General features: G+C 41.3%; 1 protein-coding gene across 3 annotated transcripts in view; it reads left to right on the top strand.

Annotated features, from left to right (window-relative positions):
* The window catches only part of LRCH1 (leucine rich repeats and calponin homology domain containing 1), a 213,350-nt gene that overhangs the window by 154,123 nt on the left and 38,372 nt on the right, over positions 1-20,855 (top strand). For all 3 annotated transcript variants that reach the window (XM_061434584.1, XM_061434585.1, XM_061434586.1), the window contains exons 8-15: positions 481-583; positions 3,083-3,210; positions 7,185-7,252; positions 8,839-8,925; positions 13,917-14,006; positions 14,106-14,142; positions 18,548-18,601; positions 19,340-19,412. In XM_061434584.1, coding sequence (XP_061290568.1) covers positions 481-583; positions 3,083-3,210; positions 7,185-7,252; positions 8,839-8,925; positions 13,917-14,006; positions 14,106-14,142; positions 18,548-18,601; positions 19,340-19,412 — 640 coding nt within the window. The remainder of the gene's footprint in view (positions 1-480; positions 584-3,082; positions 3,211-7,184; positions 7,253-8,838; positions 8,926-13,916; positions 14,007-14,105; positions 14,143-18,547; positions 18,602-19,339; positions 19,413-20,855) is intronic.

The following is a 20,855-nucleotide window of genomic DNA, read 5'->3' on the forward strand; positions in this document are numbered from 1 at the left end:
GCTAGCTTGGTAGTGGATTTCCAGTTATTTCTTTATTCTATCAGGTGTTATCCAGTCCTTCTCAGCGTCCTGACTTTTAGATTAGAAAATATCATTAGGTACCTGAAAAATTTTCAAATCAAAACGTACGTACAGAAAAGTATGTGTGTGTTAGCTTGATGAATTTTGAACAAGCGAGCACACTCATACAAACAGTTCCTAGTTAGAGAAAGAGAACTGTACCAGCCACCCAGGAAGACCTCCTCATGCACCCACCTCCAACCCAAGAGCAGCCGCTATCCAGACTTCAAACACCATAGATTAATTTTGCCGGTCTTTGAATTTATATTTTAGTGGCATTGTCCTTTGGTCTCTTTTAATCAGTACTACATTTGTGAGAATCACAGTACTTTTTTTTTTTTTTTCGATCACAAAACATTCTCTTAATCTGCCTTGATAACACTTCTCCCTTGAATCAGACAGTGCCTCGTTTCTTTTCAGCCTTCTGATGAAGACGCCGTTAGTCTCAATGTGCCAATGTCAAACATCATGGAAGAAGAGCAAATGAAGGAGGACTCCTGCCATCGCCTTAGCCCAGTTCAAGGTCTGAGAAGGAAGGATGGGAAGAGAATGATTGTTTTGTTTTCAATAGTGTTCAGTTATTTGGCTGCACTTGTCTTAGTTGGGACCCTGGGGATCTCCCATCTTTGTTGTGGCATGTAGGATTTCGTTGTGGCATATAAACTCTTAGTTGTGGCATCAGGATCCATTTCCCCTACCAGAGATCGAACCCTGGACGCTGCATTGGGGACATGGAGTCCTAGCCACTGACCACCAGGGAAGTCTGGCGAAAGTGCTTGTTTTTAAGTTCCAAATGCTGTGTTTAAAATATGTAGAAATATGGCAACAATAATACAGTAGTTACTGTTTATTGAGCATTTCATATGCAGCAGGCACTGGCTAATCTGTGAAGGAGATCTCATTTAAAATTCAAAACTCTGACATGGATACTCTAAGCACTCTATCTATAGCTGAGGAAGTTCGGTTCAGTTCAGTCGCTCAGTCGTGTCCAACTTTGCAACCCCATGGACTGTAGCACACCAGGCTTCCCTGTCCTTCACCATCTCCTGGAGTTTACTCAAATTCATGTTTATCGAGTCATTGATGCCATCCATCCATCTCATCCTCTGTCATCCCCTTCTCCTCCTGCCTCAATCTTTCCCAGCATCAGGGTCTTTTCCAGTGAGTCAGCTCTTCGCATCAGGTGGCCAAAGTATTGGAGCTTCAGCTTCAGCATCAGTCCTTCTATTCAGGACTGATTTCCTTTAGGATTGACTGCTTTGATCTCCTTGTAGTCCAAGGGACTCTCAAGAGTCTTCTCAAACACCACAGTTCAAAAGCATCAATTCTTTGGCACTCAGCTTTCTTTATGGTCCACCTCTCACATCCATACATGACTACTGGAAAAAACATAACTTTGACTAGATGGACATTTGTCGGCAAAGTAATGTCCCTGCTTTTTAATATGCTGTCTAGGTTTGTCATAGGTTTTCTTCCAAGGAGCAAGCATCTTTTAATTTCATGGCTTCAGTCACTATGTGCAGTGATTTTGGAGCCCAAGGAAAGAAAGTCTGTCACTGTTTTCATTGTTTCGCCATCTATTTGCCATGAAGTGATGGGACTGGATGCCATGATCTTAGTTTTTTGAATATTGCGTTTTAAGCCAGTTTTTTCACTCTCCTCTTTCACTTTCATCAAGAGGCTCTTTAGTTTCTCTTCACTTTCTGCCATAAGGGTGGTGTCATCTGCATATCTGAGGTTTTTGATGTTTCTCCCGGCAATCTTGATTCTAGCTTGTGCTTCATCCAGCCCAGCATTTTGCATGATGTACTCTGCATATAAGTTCAATAAGCAGGGTGACAATATACAGCCTTGACGTACTCCTTTCCCAATTTGGAACCAGTCTGTTGTTCCATGTCCAGTTCTAACTGTTCCCTCTGTTCTAGAAGTGGCTGGTTTTTGCTGGCTAGAAGTCTTTGAGGTCTTCCCAGGTGGCACTAGTGGTAAAGAACTCACCTGCAAATGCAAGAGACATAAGACATGGGTTCAGTCTCTGGGTGGGGAAGATCTCCTGGAGGAAGGCATGGCGACCCCTCCAGTATTCTTGCCTGGGGAATCCCATGGACAGAGGAGCCTGGTGGGCTAGGACTCGTTGGGGTCGCAAAGAGTCAGAAACGACTGAAGCAACTTAGCAGGCAGGCAGAAATCCTTGAAGGTGATGTGGTCCTCCTTGGTTCTTTCCAGCGTCCAGAGCAGCTGGAAGAGATCCACCTTTGCTCCTTGTTCCTGTCCTGCAGCATCTAGAGCCCAGTCCGGTTGGATGAGCTCTGACAGACAGCGCTTTCCCCTCCATATGGCCCTCATCATAGTCACTTTTCATGTTATGATTTTGGGTCCTTACTTTTGTCCTTTCCCACACTTTCTTACCATGTTCACTAGTTTTTCAAATTCCTAGAATGTTTAGCATTATACCTGCCGTTTATTTAGTAGTTGCTCAGTAACTGTTCACTGAATTTTGAATTTGAAATACTTACTTGTCACATGTTGCTGAGAGTGCAAAAAAGTCCACTTTTATGTTTTTGTCTTCTCTGTTCCTTAAAAAAAATTACAGCAGATTCTGTCATACGAAACTAAACCATAAAGAGGCTGTGACTTTTAAAAATGTTACTCTTTGGAGGATAATTGTTTTACAGAGTTGTGTTAGATGCTGCTGCACAACGAAGTGAATCAGCTATTCGTGTACCTATATCCCCTCCCGCTTGGACCTTCCTCCCACCCCACCCATCCCACTGCTTTAGATCAAGAGGCCTTGATGATTAGATTTGGGGTTTTCTATTTCTTTTACTTTTATTCCCCTTCTTTCTCTTTTTTTCACCTTGTCCTCACATCCGATAGGGAAGATAAAACTTGGGTCACCATATGCCTCCAGAAGAGATCGGGGAGAAGATTGGGAAGCTAGATGATGTATTTTAGAGTCATCTGTGTTTTTGTTCATCTGTTTATTAAATCATGCTTTGTCTCTCTCTTTTTATTTTCCTAACAGGGGGATTTCATCAGGAATTTCAGCCAGTGCCTTCGCTTGTGAGTAACAATGACAACTTAGGAGAAGACAGAGGCCAGTTTTCCCACGGAACAGATGTGCTCCATTCGGAATTTATAAACTACGGGAAGGCAAGTTGAGGATCAACTGTTAATAATTTCTTAACTTACTGAGTTCTGTTTGGCGCCTTAGAGTTTAAGTTCAAGGTTTCCAACCCATCGCCTTCACTCTCAGCTTATTGCCACCTTCCTCAGGCCTCTGTACCATCTTCTCAATGCCTTGTGTGTCTGTCTGCTGACATGAGGACCTGATCCCTGCCATCCATGCCTGTCTGTGTTTATGTATGATTTTCTTTTGTATTCGGAAATTACTAAGCTTTCCAGCAGTCAGTGCATCAGGTAAATCAGGAAATTTATCAGAATTGCTGTGACCATCCAGTAAAAGCTAAAACGAAGTTTCACGTGCTTTTCAATGTATCCTAGGAAAATGCTTTTCTTGAGAGCGTATTTATAGTAAAAGGAGAAAAAATGAAGACTTTTAGAGGAATATGTTCCCTTTTTAGGAAGGTTTCTCTGAGGTCACTTATTCCTGAGCAGGGTTAGTGGCACTGAGATGTTGAAAGGTTGGATGAAGTCACTAAATTGTCAGACGAACCTTCATCAGAGGAGCGGCAACAATGAGGGGAAAACCAGCCCTTTACAAAGCTGGCGGTTAAGGTTCCACTTTGTGACAGGATTACGTGCCTTGGTTTGTTCCTGTCAGTGCTTTGGCCTTGGTCATGGCACCCAGGGATCACGAAGATAATCCTTTTGGTTTAGTTCAGATACCTTGTGGGTGGTGAGAGACGGTGGTCTCTGAGTTGCCGTGTTAAAGTCAGGCCTGGGGTCTTCAGGTGCTGGTCCTTATTTCCTGAGGATGGTGCTAGGATGGCTGCGCTCTATCTAAACGAATGTCTCCGAGCATCACCTTCGAGGGAACTGGGAGAAAAACAGCTGAACGGTACACTGTAGGAGACTTGGGTGTGCTCAAAGCAAACACAGTGATCCTGGCATATGACACACATTTGCAGAAAACCTAATTCGTTATTCTGTATATTTAATCCATCAGCTCTTATTTCAAATTCTCTCACCCGCACTGCCTCCTTCTGTCCTCCTCCTGCTCTGATGTGGCTTCAGTGGAGCCTCATCACTGCTTATTCGGATGACAGCAGGAGTCCCCCAACCCCTGCTGAGCATCCAGCATCCCACCCTGCCAGGCATTCTCCTAAAGTGAGAATCTCAGACTGTGACTCTCCAGCCGGTGGCTCTCACAGGACACTCCCACATTTGATGCCTGTCTGTTAATTCTGAGACAAGTCTGTCACAAAAATGTGGAAAAATGGGCTTTGGTCTTTCTTTTATAAACAGTTCAAGTTAAGGGTCTAATGGTGGAAGCCCTGAAAGAAAACAGTTAAAGTGATAATAAAATTTAAAAAGCAGGTTGTTTCAGAAAAGCAGGTTTCCTAGATTTAGAGGTTTCGGGAGGCACCGGGCCCATGGAAATGGCTTCTGTACAGAATGGGTCCTGTAGGCGGAGTCTAGGGGAACAAAGCTGAGTGTAGAAATCTACCCCAGATGTTTCCCGAGTAAACACTCCTGCAGGAGGCTTCTCTTGGCAGGTGGAGAACTCTAACAGTAAAACAAAACCTAAATCTACAGTGAAAAGTTGTACACCGAAATCAGGCCCGTTGTAAAGTGTGAGTGTGTTTGACTGCTATCCAGTGTACTGAATTACTCAGCCCTCGACCATCCAGAGCTCTGTGTTTTGTATAATCGTGTCTCCTCTCCTTCACTGAAGTAGCATCTTGTGCTTTTGTAACTACAGTTGATCCTCATTCACATAGTTCTGTTATATAAAGTCTCCTCAAACACTGAATTGTCTAATCCTGAACTGTTGCTCCCATAGGAAATACAGGATTAGGTTCCTACGAGCCTCTGGTCACATATTTGTTAGCTGGTTGGTACATAACCTGGTTTTATGTGTGTTCCTGCCTCAAGACACCTTATTTAATGTGGATTGTTGGTTTGTTAACATTGAACTTGCAGCCAAGAAAGACCCTGTAACTCATGCAGAAAAGGAAGCTTACCTAACACAGGTATTTTCTCCTTAGGGTACATCATAGCCTTCTCATGCTTAGGATAATAAGACAGCACTCTGGTACTACGCTAGGGGGCATTTTAAATGCAAAATCACCAAAGAAAAGCGTCAAAATGTGAAAATGTGATACTAAGTAGACTCTGAAAAGGACTCTTTTATAGTCTGAAAGCTGAAACAAAAAAGCATGGGTGACCTCCCCTTGTTCAGCCTCAACTGCGGAAGTGTATGTTGGGGTTGGGGACTCTGGTTTTTCACCAGGCTCTGCATGTGTCTACAAAATCACCACAAGTATTGATTTTGGGGTGACAAACAGATTTCAGATAGTAGATAAATTCATAAATACCAAATCAGTGAATAATGTTTATTGACTGTATAGCCATCTAACTTAGCAAAGTACTGAAATAGATGTGTTATACATTTTTTGTTTTATATTGGCTACTTTTTATTGTGAAACTGAAACTTGGAAGGAAATACCCATGGCTCCTATAGTTGAAACCCAATAGGAAGAGACAAGAACATGTTTTCTTAGTTATTTCTGGTGTATTTTCACCCATAAATTTCACTATCACTTGGATAGAGGTGCAGTAATTTATATATTGATTTTTATTATGCACAAAATGTGTAATCAATATAGAAAAAATCTAAGTGTTTTTCTTTTTTTTTTAAAAAAAAGAGTCCAGTGTTTTTCAAGCCAGTGGTTGACATCAAGCAGCTAGATCCCTCCTTAGAATGAGACTTGTTCTCCATGACACATCTGGAGAGTTGGCTGGGCCTGAGTTAGTTAATAATGTGTCAGAACTTTGACACAGAAAACAAGCCTTTTGTCTGTTGTACCTTGCTTGCTAGGGGAATGTTCCCACTTTCAGGGATGGCTTCCGTTTTAGCTGTCAGCTGAGTTAAAGCAGTATTTCTCTGTGTTGGAGATCAAAGTGGAGAGCAGCGCATGGAAGTTCCAACAGGGGGAGAGGCCTTTCTAAAGATTCCCACCAGAGCACTTCTTTGGGATCAGAGGAGAGGGGTGCATTTCAGTGAAATCTGGATGTTTTACACATGAAAACCATCAGATGCAATTTGAGGCATTTTCTGTCGTTAAGTCTTTATGCTTCCCTTTTTCCTAATAGCACACGCAGGCACACGCGCGCGTGCGCACACACACACACACGGTCCTCACAAACAGTAGAATGCGTATTTCCATGTAACTGACAAGCTCAGTGGAGGAATCTGTCAACATCAGGAGGTGCTAAGAGGGCGATGAGGAATCGAGTTAAGCTTTGCATTTCTGACTCTTATCCAGAGTCCAGAGTCAGGCTCTCTTTTTTTAAATTTTAATGTTTTATTGTTGTTATTGTTGAGTTGCTAAGTCGTGTCTGACTCTGCAACCCCATGAACTGCAGCACACCAGGCTTCCATGTCTTTTATTTTTAATTGTGGTAAAATGCATATGACCTAAAACTTACCATCTCAGCCGTTTTTTTTAAGTGTACAATTCAGCGGTAGGTATATTTACCTTGTTGTGTAACCATCCCCACCATCCATCTCCAGAGTTCTTTTCATCTTGTAAAACAGAAGCTCCTTACCCATTAAACAGTAACTTCCCAATCTCTCTCCCCTCTCCTCTGGCAACTACCATTCTACCTTCTGTCTTTGTGAATTTGACTATTGTAGGGACCTCCTGTATGTGAAATCATAGTGTTTTTTTTTGTGATTGATTAATTTCACTTAGCACGTTGTCCTTAGGGACATCTATGTTGTAACATGTATCACAATTTCCTACATTTTGAAGCCTGGACGATATTCTATTGTATGTCTAGACCGCATTTTCTCCATGCATCCATCCACAGCCACTTGGGTCGTCTCCACTTTTTGGCTGTTGTGAGTAGTGCTGCCACGAACATGGACGGAGGCAGGTTTAGACTGCTGACTATCAGAGCCAGTGGCTCTCAGGAAACCCGTGTGTTCTGTCCCATAGGAAAGGACTGAGGCCTGTGAAGAACTGTTACGGATAGAAGAGGATGCACACTGGCCTTCCGAGGGGACGTGAGTACCCAGAGCTGGGGATGAGCCTCCATCCTGTAAAGTGCACGTGACAAGTGGAACAGCAGCTCTGTCATGATAGAATTGTGGGCCACTTTTCTTTGGGCAACCTGATAGTCCTATCCAATGGTATTGATCAGAGGGTGCAAGTTTACCCACGGGTGCTTATTGTCATAGTATTGGGACCACACGGTACTAGGTCATACCCCTTCCCTGGCCGTGAGTTTTATCTGATATGAGGCTCTGGGTAGAATGTGATTCAGGAAATGAGATAGAATTGCTGGACTAGAGATTTCAGCTTACTTTCCTTTGTCTGAACCAACCAACAGATGGACCTTTTAAAATGATATATGGTCCTGTTCCCACTTCCTTCCCCAGAGTCCTCAAGGCCTGAGAAAACGATATACTTCTGAGGTCTTGGTCCTAAGTCTAATAGTTGCGCTAGCTAATGTTTGTTAAATACCACATGCCACGCACTGTCCTGAGTACTTCACAGGTTGTAACTCATTTCCTCTTTACAACAATCCTATGGGATAAATTCTGTTTTTATCCCTCATTTTGCCGATGACAAAACTGAGGCACAGGGAGACTGATCATCTTGCCCCAGGGTTACAGAGGGCTAGGATTGAACCCAAGGAATCTCACACCAGATGGCCATCCCTTCCAGTCTACTGCATATAAAGATTTACTTGGCTAGCTTTACGCAGGAGGGCATGAGTGATCTGTCAAGACAGTGAACCTTTTCCAGGGGGTTGAGTTTGGACCATATGGCATAGGGTAGATTTTTGGTTCCCAGGATTTTGTTTTCCATGATCCAGCATATAGGCCTGGACCTTCCATCAAACTTCATGAGGGTTTTCCTCTTAGTGAGAATTTACTTCATCATTAAAACTTTCTCCACTTATAGAAAGACATTGACTTATGTTCTGTAGTGGAAAGCAGTAACTATGATCAAATCTCTCTTGCCTTTTAAAAATATTGCGGAGTTCCTTTCAAATTACTGTCTAGTACAGCCAGCTATTCATTGGATATGCTGAGGAGGAGGAGGAGGACTAGCTTGATTATAGAGTCATAGAATTATAGGGAAATGGATTTTATAGAGAAAGAGTTTTTAAACTATGTAAATCTTTGGAAACCCCATTTTCAATCTTACATCTGTTGTTCCCAACTCTGCCTGTAAATCAGTATCATCTATAAACCTTAATAAAATGTTCAAGCCCTAGACAGCCTGCTTGGGACTATCAGACCTGGCATTTTTTTTAAAGCACCTGAGATGATTTTACTGCTTAAAGAGCCTGGACTGAGAACCACTCAGCTTGTCCATTGCCCTCGTGTTACAGTTGAGCAGATGGGGGCGCAGGGGCATAGAGACTTTGAGTGATATGTTTTACAGCCAAGCTGGCTCCGCCACCCCAGCAACTCTGGAAGCCCACCCCACAGAGTTCTGACACATCTCCATTAAAATGCTCAGTTTGTCAAAATCATTTTTGTGATGTGAGGTGGATTTTTGTAAGTTTGCTCTTGAGAACCCAGGTGCTATCCGTGATCTAGTGGTCATTTTCAGTCTCACGCTTGGTTTCATGCTGCAGAATAAGTGCATCCAAAGACCAGGACCTCGATATAGCAATGATTGAACAGCTGAGGGAAGCGGTGGATTTGCTGCAAGATCCCAGCAGGTATGTGTGTCTTGCCCTGGCCCAGGTTCCATGGGTCCATGAAGTACACTGACTTATTGAGTGCATTCTCTCAGTTTTTTAAGTATCTGTAACGCACAGTATGGGCTCACCACTAACCACTGAAAGAAAAGTTAGTTTTAACTGTCTGTTCTCCCAAGATGCATAAACAAAAGAGTCAAACTTCTGGAGGGATTGAGATCAACTACCCCCTGTTCGTCGTTTCTAGAAATTCATTCATCCTTCATGCAATTCATAGGGTGATTTTTGTATAATGTTTAGACAACAGAAATAGTCAAAGTGCATATTTTATATTAATGAAGTTTAAACCCCTGGAATATAGAAATATAAGAGATTTTCTAAAAAGGGCAAGTATTAATTTATCATGTGCTACCATATTTATTTCTTTTTAAAAATTTTTATTGAAGTATAGTTGATTTACTATGCTGTGTTTAATTTCTGCTGTACAGCACAGTGACTCAGTCATCCATACACATGGTGCCAAGTATATGTTAACTAAATTAAATATTTCCAAAGATTTGGGTGATAAGTTTTTAATTGAATTAGTCATTATCAATAATAGGCACTATATGCAATCAGCATAGTTTTTGATTTTTTAGCTGAAGATAATAGAATGCCCATGGACAAAATATTTTTCAGTAGTGCAGTATTGATGGAGAAATAGATCCAAAGGTTATCCCTGGTAAACTGTTCAGGGTTTATGGGGATTTAAATGTGAAGATGATGTGGTCTTGTAATATGGTGGGTGTGGAAATCACACCAGGTTCTGGGAATTTATGAAAAGAGTTATTAGTGAGTCCCAGAGTGCCAGGGAGAGTGCACCACCACTGTTCCTGGCCCTGAAGGAATACTCACAGGTCAGGCTGAGCATGGCTGGAAACCTTCAGCAATTGATTTGAAAAGCATTTCAATTCTGCCGACATTAGTTGAGTGCTTAGAGCATGGAAAGATGTGCAGTGTGTACGTTGGGGGATATAAGGATGAACAAGACACAGCTCTTCCTCCCAAGAACTTAAACGACCACAACAGACGTTGCCTTGAGTAGTGATTTATAAGTGTAATGGATTTAAGGGCTTGACGTGAAGGAAACAAGCGATAGAATGAATGCCTGACTCCGGATGGAAAAGCGGAGGTGGCTCAGCCAGCCTTCTGAAGTTTAGAGTATTTCACCTGGGCCTTTAACAGCTAGCACTTTCAAGGAGAAAGCGAATTCTGGACTGAAAGAATTAAAAGCTCATGCAAAGGCATGGAGGTCAAGAAGAGTGGAACAAACTTGGAAAATCTCAAGCGGAAAAGGTGATCTCCCATGCTGGCTGTGCTTCAGTATCATTTGTAGAAGTTTCAAAACACAGGCACTCTGCCTGACACTGCCAGTGGTGCGGGGAGCCTGGCCATTTTCATTTTTTAAAAAGTTCTGCTGGTGCTTCTGATGTGCAGCCAGGAGTGGGACTTCACAGAGGAGCTGTTCGGAGTGACGCAGGTGTGACTTCAAATTCAGGGTTGAGGAGCTGAGACTTAATTTCATATGTAGGAGGCAGCGGTAGCTTTAACATGTGATGATGCGTGTTCATTTTCCCTCATGGTTGGCTCAGAGTCTGGCTTATTTGTAAGCACCTAATCGAGGTGTGTTCCTTAAAAAGCTGAGTTTCACATTCTAACTCAGAGCAGTCAGTGAGAAAGGTGGAAACAGGGAGAAGAGAGCTTCTGTGTGTGTGTATGTGAGAGAGAGAGAGAGGGAGTTTGAGATAGAGAGAGAGGCACACAGAGTAATTATATGGAGCGAGGAAATAGTATGACTGGAGGAGAACACGCCTTGGTCAGCCAGACACTGGTTGCAATCCCGGCTCTAGCACCAGGTACCCTGGATGAGTTACATAAGTTCTCTGTACCCCAGTTTTCTCATCTGTAAAATGTGCTATAAGTACATGTCTTTTACTGTTGTGAGGATTTGAAATAATAAATAACTGCTGGTGGAAAGGTGCACTGGCAGAACTGTTCTCCAGAAGGCATCCTTGTAGTTTCTGCCATAGCCTAAAAATAGACAGAAAGCTTTTGAATTAATTCCAAAAATGTATCCTAAGGGACAGAGAGACATGAACAGCAGTTGTGAGGGGAAAGAGGTGTTTTTCCTAGCAAATATTTGGGGAAAAGGCAATGATCTAACAGTTTGGAGATACTTAAATTATGGTCCCTAATAAGATGAAGTATGTGACCAATACGTTTTTTTAAACTTTCCAATGTATTTTAGGTTGCTCACTATATAATGTTAACTTTAAAAAGTGTAAAAGTACATAAAATTTGATCCCAATGATATAAGTAGAATGAGTGGATAGTGAAAGTTGCTCATTCGTGTCTGCCTCTTTGAGACCCCATGGACTATACAGTCCATGGAATTCTCCAGGCTGGAATGCCGGAGTGGGGTAGCTCTTGCCTTCTCCAGGGGATCTTCCCAACCCAGGGGATTGAACCCAGGTCTCCTGCATTGCAGGCGGATTCTTTACCAGCTGAGCCACCAGGGAAGCCCAGGAATACTGAAGTGGGTAGCCTATCTCTTCTGCAGCAGATCTTCCTGACCCAGGAATTGAACCAGGGTCTCTTGCATTGCAAGAGGTTTCTTTACCAGCTGAGCTACCAGGGAAGCCCCAGGTCCCATTAACAATTAAAACTAGAAACAAATATATCAAGATGGAAGTTTTCTCTGAGTGTTTCTAAATTATGGTTTTTATTTATACTTTTAAACATTGGAGATACTCAGCAGTAGATACTGTGGTAGTTCTTTGGTGATTGTTTGAAGTGGGGGTGAGGATGGAGGGAAACAGTCCAGGGTGTTTTAGACCTGACCCCTCCTGTCTCCATCTGAGATGGAGAACCATGGGGCGCAGCCAGTTTGAGAAGGAGGATATTGGGATCAGTTTAGGACCTGCTGCATAGAATCCAAGGTGGCAGTGTGATAGTGTCCATTCAGCTGCTAGATATTTAGGTCTGGGGCTCCAAGACTTAGACTTAAAAGTTACTTTCAGAGACTTCCCTGGTGGTTCAGTGGTTAAGACTCCGAGCTCTCAAGGCAGGGGCCAGGGTTCGATCCCTGGTCAGAGAACTGGATCCCACATGCTGCAACTAAGACCCAGTGCAGCCAGATAAATTTTAAAAATAAATAAAGTACAATAAATTTACTTTCATAAGATATGTTGTAATGGAAGCAGTATTATAAATGGATGGAGTTCCCAAGGGTGAGCCTATCAACGGGAAAGGAATTTGAGTCCAAGATAGAGCCTCAAAGACGTGATGTAGCAGAGAGAAGATCCCCACTTGGGCTCAAACTTTATATTGTTTTAATATTTCTGCCTTCTTACACTTTGTATCATGTTTCCAGTAAACTTTGCTTACAAATTCAAGATGAATAAGTGAGCCCCAAAGTGAAAAAGAACGGCTTCGTTTGGTGGAAATAGCAGTGGCCAGGGAATGTGGGACTGGAACCCAGAGTAAGATCGGGGTGCCCTGGCAGGTGTGGCTCCTTCATGAGAAGTGGGTGAGCTGAGGATCTGGAGATACCGCTCCAGCTTGGAAAGGTCTGAGGCAGTGGAGAAGGAAATGGCAACCCACTCCAGTATTCTTGCCTGGAGATTCCATGGACAGAGGAGCCTGGTGGGCTCCAGTCCATGGGGTCGCAAAGAGTTGGACATGACTGACCGACCATCACTCACTCACCGACTCACTTTAAGCACAGAATTTCACAAATGTCCATGATCATCTCTATTTCTAAATAATAAACTATTGCCAAGAGCTAAAAAAAAAAAAAAAAGAAAGGTCTGAGGCAATAAGTTGCCAAGGATGTCTAGCCAGTCGGCATAGTTGGTGGGTGTGGAGGAAAATAGCCTTGAGTAACCGTCCCAGGGATAGTTGATTTGCATCTTTGTGGATTGTTATTTTAAAATTATATTATGTTGTAAAACTTTTATGGATTTGACCTCCTAAAGCAATCGACTGCTTTGGCTGCTATAGATCTTTGTTGTGCGTCCTGAAATAGATATTCTACTGCTACAGTTCTGACTTGATAATAATGTGTCTGTGAGCCGGTGTAATAGGGATAAAGAAAGAGCCCTGTCTTTGCTTCTGATAAAGAGAGGGCACTTCAAGAGGTCAGTTATTTCTAGCTGCTTGAATAATAGTCATAAAAAGTTTATATACACATTAAGATTTCCCTTTATCTCATTTCCTTGAACCAGATTGCTTTGTTTGTTTTAATCAAGTCACTGATCATAGGATTAAATTTTAGAGCTTTACCTTTCATGCGACCTTAACATCAAAAAATTTAGTTGAATATTGCTTTCCTGTTTTGCCTTTGTTGATTTCTTCTCTCAAGGATTTCTGATTGTTGGTTAGATATGATTTTCAATAGGATTGTATACTATGAATGCATACCCACCTTTTAAAATAGCTTTGTAACTTTTATATGACTTTTAGAAATTCCTGGTTTTATAGATCTTAAAAAAAATTCAGCTCTTAAAATTACAGAAATTCAGAAACTGTAAGAAAATTTCAGAGATAAAATGCATACCTAAAATTGATTCTGAAATTTTTTATTTTAATATTCCTATTAAACAAATGCCCTTGGGACATATCTGTAGTATAGTGTATGTACAATATAGTAGAGAGAAATTTTACTTGTTTCTACAAACTGATTAAGTTCTTAATAAAATTTAGTGTGTGCTACCTATGACTTTTATGACCTCATCAGAAATTACTATTGTATTTCAAATAAGTTGGATTTTGATACCAAAGTAGATTGAAAATTATATTTAAAAAATATATATATAGTCATGGTGAGGAAACTATATAGTTTGAAATTTCTACCATAAAACTTTTATTACTCAATTCTAATGATAAACACAACTTTTAAGTATATAACTAAAAGCAGTAGGATTTATTAAAGTTCAGTAATTTGGTAACACTTTTTCTCCCCTACTCTTTAGATTAAGCACAGATATTACAGAGAGAAGCGTTGTAAACTTTTACCCTGTGGACCCAGCAGATGACTTGGAATTACAGGACTCCGCACTAAAGTATGTTGACTTTTCTATAACAGTATATTTTCTCTTTTTACATTGAAATATTTTTGCTTTAAATTATATTTATATCTTTTTATTCTGTAATTCCTACAGTGGTCAAATACAGCTGGAGAGGTCTCCAGAATGTGAGGTAAGGCTGCTCTTGGATGAACCAGAGTTCTGGTGCAGTATTCTGCCGCTGAAGAGTGGCTACCGTATTCTGTCAAGATGTATCATGGGGTAGAACATTCTTTATAACACTTTGGCCACCTGATGCGAAGAGCCGACTCATTGGAAAAGACCCTGATGCTCGGAAAGATTAAGGACGGGGGAAAGGGGGCAACAGAGGATGAGATGGTTGCCTGGCATCATTGACTCAATGGACATGAGTTTGAGCAAACTCCAGGAGACAGTGAAGGACAGAGAAGCCTGGTGTGCTGCAGTTCATGGGGTCACAAAGAGTCAGACACGACTGAGTGACTGAACAAGAACTTTCATTAGTGAGATCAGTATTTAGATTTGTTCAAGATCTGGTTTTCAATTTTTTTATACTTTTAGCTTCTTTAGTTTTCCTGCTTATCTATTCTATTTCACCTCCCATTGAAGATTAGAGTTGACTGTTTCCATTGAATTCTCTAAGTCTTTATGTCAGACAGTTTTAAGTCAGGCCATGGCAAATAAGACCCACAGGGAAACCTGGCTCTGTTGGACACTGGAGGTAGTACCAGCCAGTGCCAGCAGCCTATGAACTGACCAGCTGAATGTAAACTAGGAAAGACTTTAAAGATAAGGGTAAGTGATTTGAGAAACGTCTAGGAGGATTAAGAGACTAGCAAAGATAAACTGATGGGGGAATTTGGGGACAGGTTAAGGTAGGTTAGGTAGCTATGTAGGGTAAAATTCAGGTGGCTGCAGAGAAAGCAATTTTGACATAAAACTAGAGATAAGCTTGGAAGGTCCCAAAGATAAAAGGGGGGAGAGAGAGAGGTCTGAGTCAGTGACATGGGAGTAAAACATTGGTTACAGCCTGTTTCATCCCTTCTTACTGAATGGGTTTAGGATGGCTAATTTCAATACAGCCAACTTATGTTGCTTGAGCTATCTGAACAGGTACCATAGTAAAGCAGTCTCACACTCTTAAGTAGCTAAGTCTCTGTGTTAAATAAGTAGGAAAAGAGCTATAGTTTAAAAACCCATGTTCCTAGAGAATATGGTTTCATAGTTGAGTATTGTGATTTGGGATTACATTGAGTTTTCTTTCCATTTCAAAGGCTTGCTAACTATGGACTCGCGTGGGCTACCTCTCTAACTTCTCCTCGATTTTCTGTAAGTTAGGATCCATCTTATAACTCAGGACACCTGACTTTAGCTGTGACTGTTCCTCTGCTCTGTCCTTAGAGTCACTGCACTCCCTCCTCCCCAAGTGGAGAGTCACTCAATGACCCAGGAGTGGGACATCAGGGAGCCTCTTAGGTGAAGGCTGTCCTGGGTCTAATTCATGAGGCCCTCCTTTTGAGACATGCTCCTTTTGATTCTGTTCAGACTTACTTTTGTATTTGGCTTTTTAATTGGAAATAATTATAAAAGGTTAAAAAATTACAGAGGTCTGCAAAAAGTTACAAAAAAATTAGAACTTTTTACCCACATTTTCTGTAATTAACATTTTACCACTTTTGCGGTATCTGTCTCTCTCTTCCTCCCCAGAGTTCTTTTTCTGAAAATTAAAGGATAAGTTTTGTACGTCATAGTCCTTTTCCCTAAACATCTCAATGTACCTTTCCTAAGAATAGGGATTTTATCCTATATAACTCGACTTCAGTTATCAACTTCATAAATTTACACTGATAAAATAGTTTCGTCTAATATGCTCTCCATAGTCCAAATATTTAGATTGATCTAATGACGTTTTTCACAGCACTTTTTCCGCTTTAGTAGGATCCAGTTTAGAATCAATAGTTGTCAGGTACCTATAGTTTCCTTTATTCTGGATATTTCTATAACCTTTCTTTGACTTTTTATGACCTTAAAATTTTAAAGAATATAGTGCTCTTCTTTTTTAAAGAATGAACTGCCTCTTATTTTGTGGGACAGAAATCCTTCATATTTCCTCATGATCAGATTGAGTCTCTGTGTTCTTGTCTAGGATGCTGCCCAGGTGACGTGGTGTCCTTCTCAGGGTATCACCTTCAGAGGCACATTGTGAATGTCTGAGCTTCACTGGTGATGGTAACTTGATCACCCAGTGGATGAGGAACTTGATTTCTCCACCATTTGAGTATTGTTTTATTTCCCCTTGCAACTAGTAGTCAGTGAAGAGATACTTTGAGACCATGGTAGAATCCTGCTGCAGACCCACTTTTTTAATCTTTTTTTTTGGCTGTGCCGCATAGCACACAGAGATTCTCACTAAGATGTGGGACCTAGTTCCCTGACCAGGGGTTGAACCCACGCCCCCTGCATTGGAAGCACAGAGTCTTAACCACTGGGCAACCAGGGAAGACCCTGCAGAACCAGTAAAATAGATGCCCTCCTCTGTGCATGATTTTAGGAGTATCAGGAAGACACCAAGCCTCTAGGGGAAAAAAATCTCCATTCCATCTCTGATTTACAGTGTTAATTTGTTTTTTTTTTTTTCCTTTTTGGTGGAACAAGGAGTCATGTTTGGTGTAAGGAATTCTTATTCCTTATCTTCCTTCTTTGGGCATTTCTCTGTCCATGACAGATATGTCTTCATGATTTTAAAAAGGGAGGGAGAATTTCTGGCTCCGGTGGAAAAAGAAAAGTCACAAGAAGGAGGAATGGAGAAGAAAGTGGTGGATGAGCAAGGCCAGTACCCATGATATGTGGAACTTAAGTGGGCCCCTCCTTTATGGTCTGGTTATTTCTGTATTATTTCTTCCACCCAATTCAGGAAGAAATCAGTTTCGTAAGCAGAGTCTTGAATCAGTTAGCCAGTCTGTGTTGAGTCCTTGTGCAGGATGTGGCCTTGTTTTTAGTACCCAAGACTGGAATAGGAAGGAGATGAAGTTGCCCTCACTTTTAAGGCATTTTAAAAATTGTGGAGGAAAGAAGCCATAGATATTGAGAAAGCAGAAATGACTGTGAGATGGCCCATAATCCTGGGTGTTTCAGGTACTCTGGGATAGTAGGGGAAGGGATAAGAGTTTAAGGAGAGAGAGATTAATCTAGATTTCAAGGGCGATTTGGATTTGGATGGGTCCCAGGAGGCCGTGCTGGGCAAGACAGCGTGGCCATGACGGAATCAGCATGAAGCGTAAACCGGACAGAAACACCACGAGAGAGGCTGGTGCCCAGTTACATTGGTGAGACCAAGATTGTGAAATGCCTTGTAATTAGCACACCGCATTCTCTTCCTTTTAACACACTTTAGTTGACTGTCCCCATTAAGTTTGGGTAGCGCTGGCATCCATCCAGGAAGAACTACAAAGTATACTCTTATACATAAATAAATGTCCAGTGGGGAAGGATGGTGGAGGAGAACAGGGAAAATTGGAGAACAGAGTTTCTGATAGAGAATCAAAACCGCAACTTACTTATTAGCAGTTAAGACATTTAATTAGGTAGGGAAATCAATGACATTTTATTCTAAAAATATGTTATTCCCTTGAATTTGTCACAGTTGGGAATGTTTTTTAATAGCAGTCCTCAACAATAGGAATAGACATCTTAAATTTTTACTAGTTTGGTGATACGTATGAACATGTTTATATTAGTTATCACCAAATTTTTTATAGGGCGGATCAATGGGATTTTGTTGTTGTCATTGGCCATGTCGCAAGGCTTATGGTATCTTAGTTCCCTGCTGCTGCTGCTAAGTCGCTTCAGTCGTGTCCGACTCTGTGCGACCCCATAGACGGCAGTCCACCAGGCTCCCCCTTTCCCTGGGATTCTCCAGGCAAGAACACTGGAGTGGGTTGCCATTTCTTTCTCCATTCGTTCCCTGACCAGGAATCAAACCTGGGCCTTTGACTGTGAAAGTGTGGAGTCCTAACCACTGGACCGCCAGGGAATTCCCTGGGGTTCTTGATTACCTTATAAAAAAGGCATATCTGGGTAAAATAAACTATTGAGTTTTCTCATTGGTTGTCAAAACAAACTGATGTTGAATTGATAGCATAGGACTTTCCTAGGTTCAGGCGTGTTCGTTCATTAAAAAGCTCCCAGTGAGATTTTGTGTATTTGGGAACTACTGCCTTGGGCCATTTCTGAAAACCCTTATGCTCTCAGCACGTGGGAGCCTGCAGGTTACTGGGGAACCTGGCAAGCTGATGTTCACAGGTACTTTGGGCTGAGCTCTTTACTCTGGGAAATCCCTTTTCTTAGTTTGTATATTTTAGATGTATTTTTCTGTGAATATAGCTGCATGTTTTTAGAAAGTGTACAGTAAGAATGGCCTACTTAACTACAAATTAATTCTATGTATTAGGCATTGTATCCCTGTGTGCCAGGGATATGATAGAAGTCAGACTCAGTTCTTGCCTTAAAAAGTTTATAGTCTGATGGAACATACCATGCATTTTTTTTTCTTCCTTTAGGTGCAAAATGACCTAACATTACAGAGTAATGGGAGCGAGTATTCTCCTAATGAGGTAAGTTTCCTGATGATTAATGAAAGCTGAGGTGTTTTGTGAAACCTGAATTGGAATATCTTTTACAAAAATCTGTAATCTGAGACTGTTGTGATTCATGAGTTAATTGTATTGCAGAATCTCGGAGGGAATCTCTCATTAGCTCTCATAGCCTGATCCAGCCCTATCCATAATTAAAGACTCATTTTATAAGATATATTTTGAAAATTAAATATAGCAGCATTTTTATAGAAAGCAGAGTGAAAATAGCTCAAATAGGCAACATTTAGAATGTCTTGTTAACCATAACTGATCCATGGGGTTTCCACATAGCTGAGACATCTGCTCAGTGTCATCTGTTTTCTCATCTCACTGTGTTATGAGATTCTTTATCAGATGTGCCCTCTGTGAGGTGATGTATGTGTGTGCTTGTGTGTGTGTGGTACACGTGCATGCGTGCACTTGAATGCACACATCTATTCTGGAGCAGAAAAGGATTACCAGTATCACACGATTATGAACTCTTTTATAATGAACATATAAAAATTGAATAAATCTGCCCCCAAATAACATTCTGTTGATTCTACCACAAGAATTTGCAATGTGAAGATGCATCCGTTATCATGTTTTTTAGTCAGGACTTCCTCACAGCAGCCAGTGCAAGGAGGTCGAGGTTTTGTTGCAACCCTTGATCCTGGAGAAGCATGCATAGTTCTGCTCCAGTTCTTTAAAAAGTGTCCTTTCCTTCTAACACCACAGATGAGAGAGAACTCCCCCGCCAGCTCTCCGACCAACACCAGCACAGCTCTGTTTGGCCTGAAACCTCGATCAGGTAAATGGAAACCTCAGTGTTCTCGCCCACGTGAAACAACTCCGGAGTTTCTCTTTAGCCTTTTGCGTGCATTTGTTATAGTGGGAGCAGCCTTGTCAACGCTGGTGAGTTTGAATCCTGGCATCAGAACCTTGCTACAGCTTGGCGAGGCCAGATTTTCAGGCTCTGTTGTCAGTGTGTCTCCTCTTAAGGCTGTGTTATCAGTAACAGAGCAAAGAGAGAAAAATGTTGGGGCATGTAAGTGGCAAAGAAATGCTTTTTGGATAAAATAGCCACCCCTCTGCCTCGGTGGCTGCTGGTACCTTGCTGCATGAAGGATGGTGACTCTTTGTGAGACACCCCTCATTTGCTCTCTGGACCTTGGAAAGGTCTGTGTGATTACTCCTGTGACAGGGCAGTCATTCCAAGACTCATGTGAGTGGTCAGAGAGATTTTAAAGGTCTTTTCTGGTTATAGTACCTACTTTATTTTAACTTATTATTAGTAGTTGCTTCTCTGTTTTAATATTTTTCATTCTTAGGTCTTTTGCAAATATTCTGTACCAATGCTTTTCAGTTAAGTGCTAAGAAGGCATTCAGATTCTTTAAGCAAAAGGTAGTAAAGAACTTAGATATTCTTGGGTTTATTAGTAAAGCATTGTGGCAGCAGTTGCAGATACACATATGTATAATTTTTTACCCATAGGAAAAAAAAATATAATTCTTTTATAAAGGAATGTTTTTTCATTTTTGGAGGAAGTTGGTTGATGGGTAACGTGTGGCCAGGTGTAAAGGTTTCCTGGCATTTTGAATGGACTATAAGACAAAGCTATTTGAGAACATGCTTGGGTGTGTGGTGGGGCTTAGGAAGTGTTTTATGGAGAGCCGAACTGTACTTGAAATTGGACTCAAATGACTAGCCTCACCATTTACAGACCTGAGTGTATACAGCCAGATATGGGCTGGGCTTCAATTTGCAAGGTCTCAGGTTGTGCTGGGAGGAATGGGGGCACCCATGCCTTGAGTGGTGATCTACCAGGAATGTTCTCTACACACCGAGGGCCTCATATTTGGCTAGGCTTTCTCCTGTCCCTTATAGGCAGTTTTAGACAATTTTAAAAGTTCTTATAACTGAGCAAATCAAAAGTTGAACGTATCTCCACAGAATAATATTCTTTTAAATGTGCATCTTTGTAGTTTAGTCGTAAAATTGTCTCCATGACTTTTCCAGTTCTTTTTATGGGGTCCAAATTCAGCTTATCAACTTTGTGCCCACACTGTTGAACCATTTCTGATTCTTTGCAGTGGTGAAAACTAAGTGAAGTATTCATTTTGAATAGCAGGAAACAAAGATAATTTCCCCTCCTAGCTTCCAGCCTTTCTATAATGCTGACTAACCAGTGTGGAAATTGTGCTAGCTGTTGAAAGCTTTGTGGAGTTTGTTGTAAATAATACTGATTTTTCT

Source organism: Bos javanicus, chromosome 12 (genome assembly GCF_032452875.1).
Source record: "Bos javanicus breed banteng chromosome 12, ARS-OSU_banteng_1.0, whole genome shotgun sequence".
NCBI lineage: Eukaryota > Metazoa > Chordata > Mammalia > Artiodactyla > Bovidae > Bos > Bos javanicus.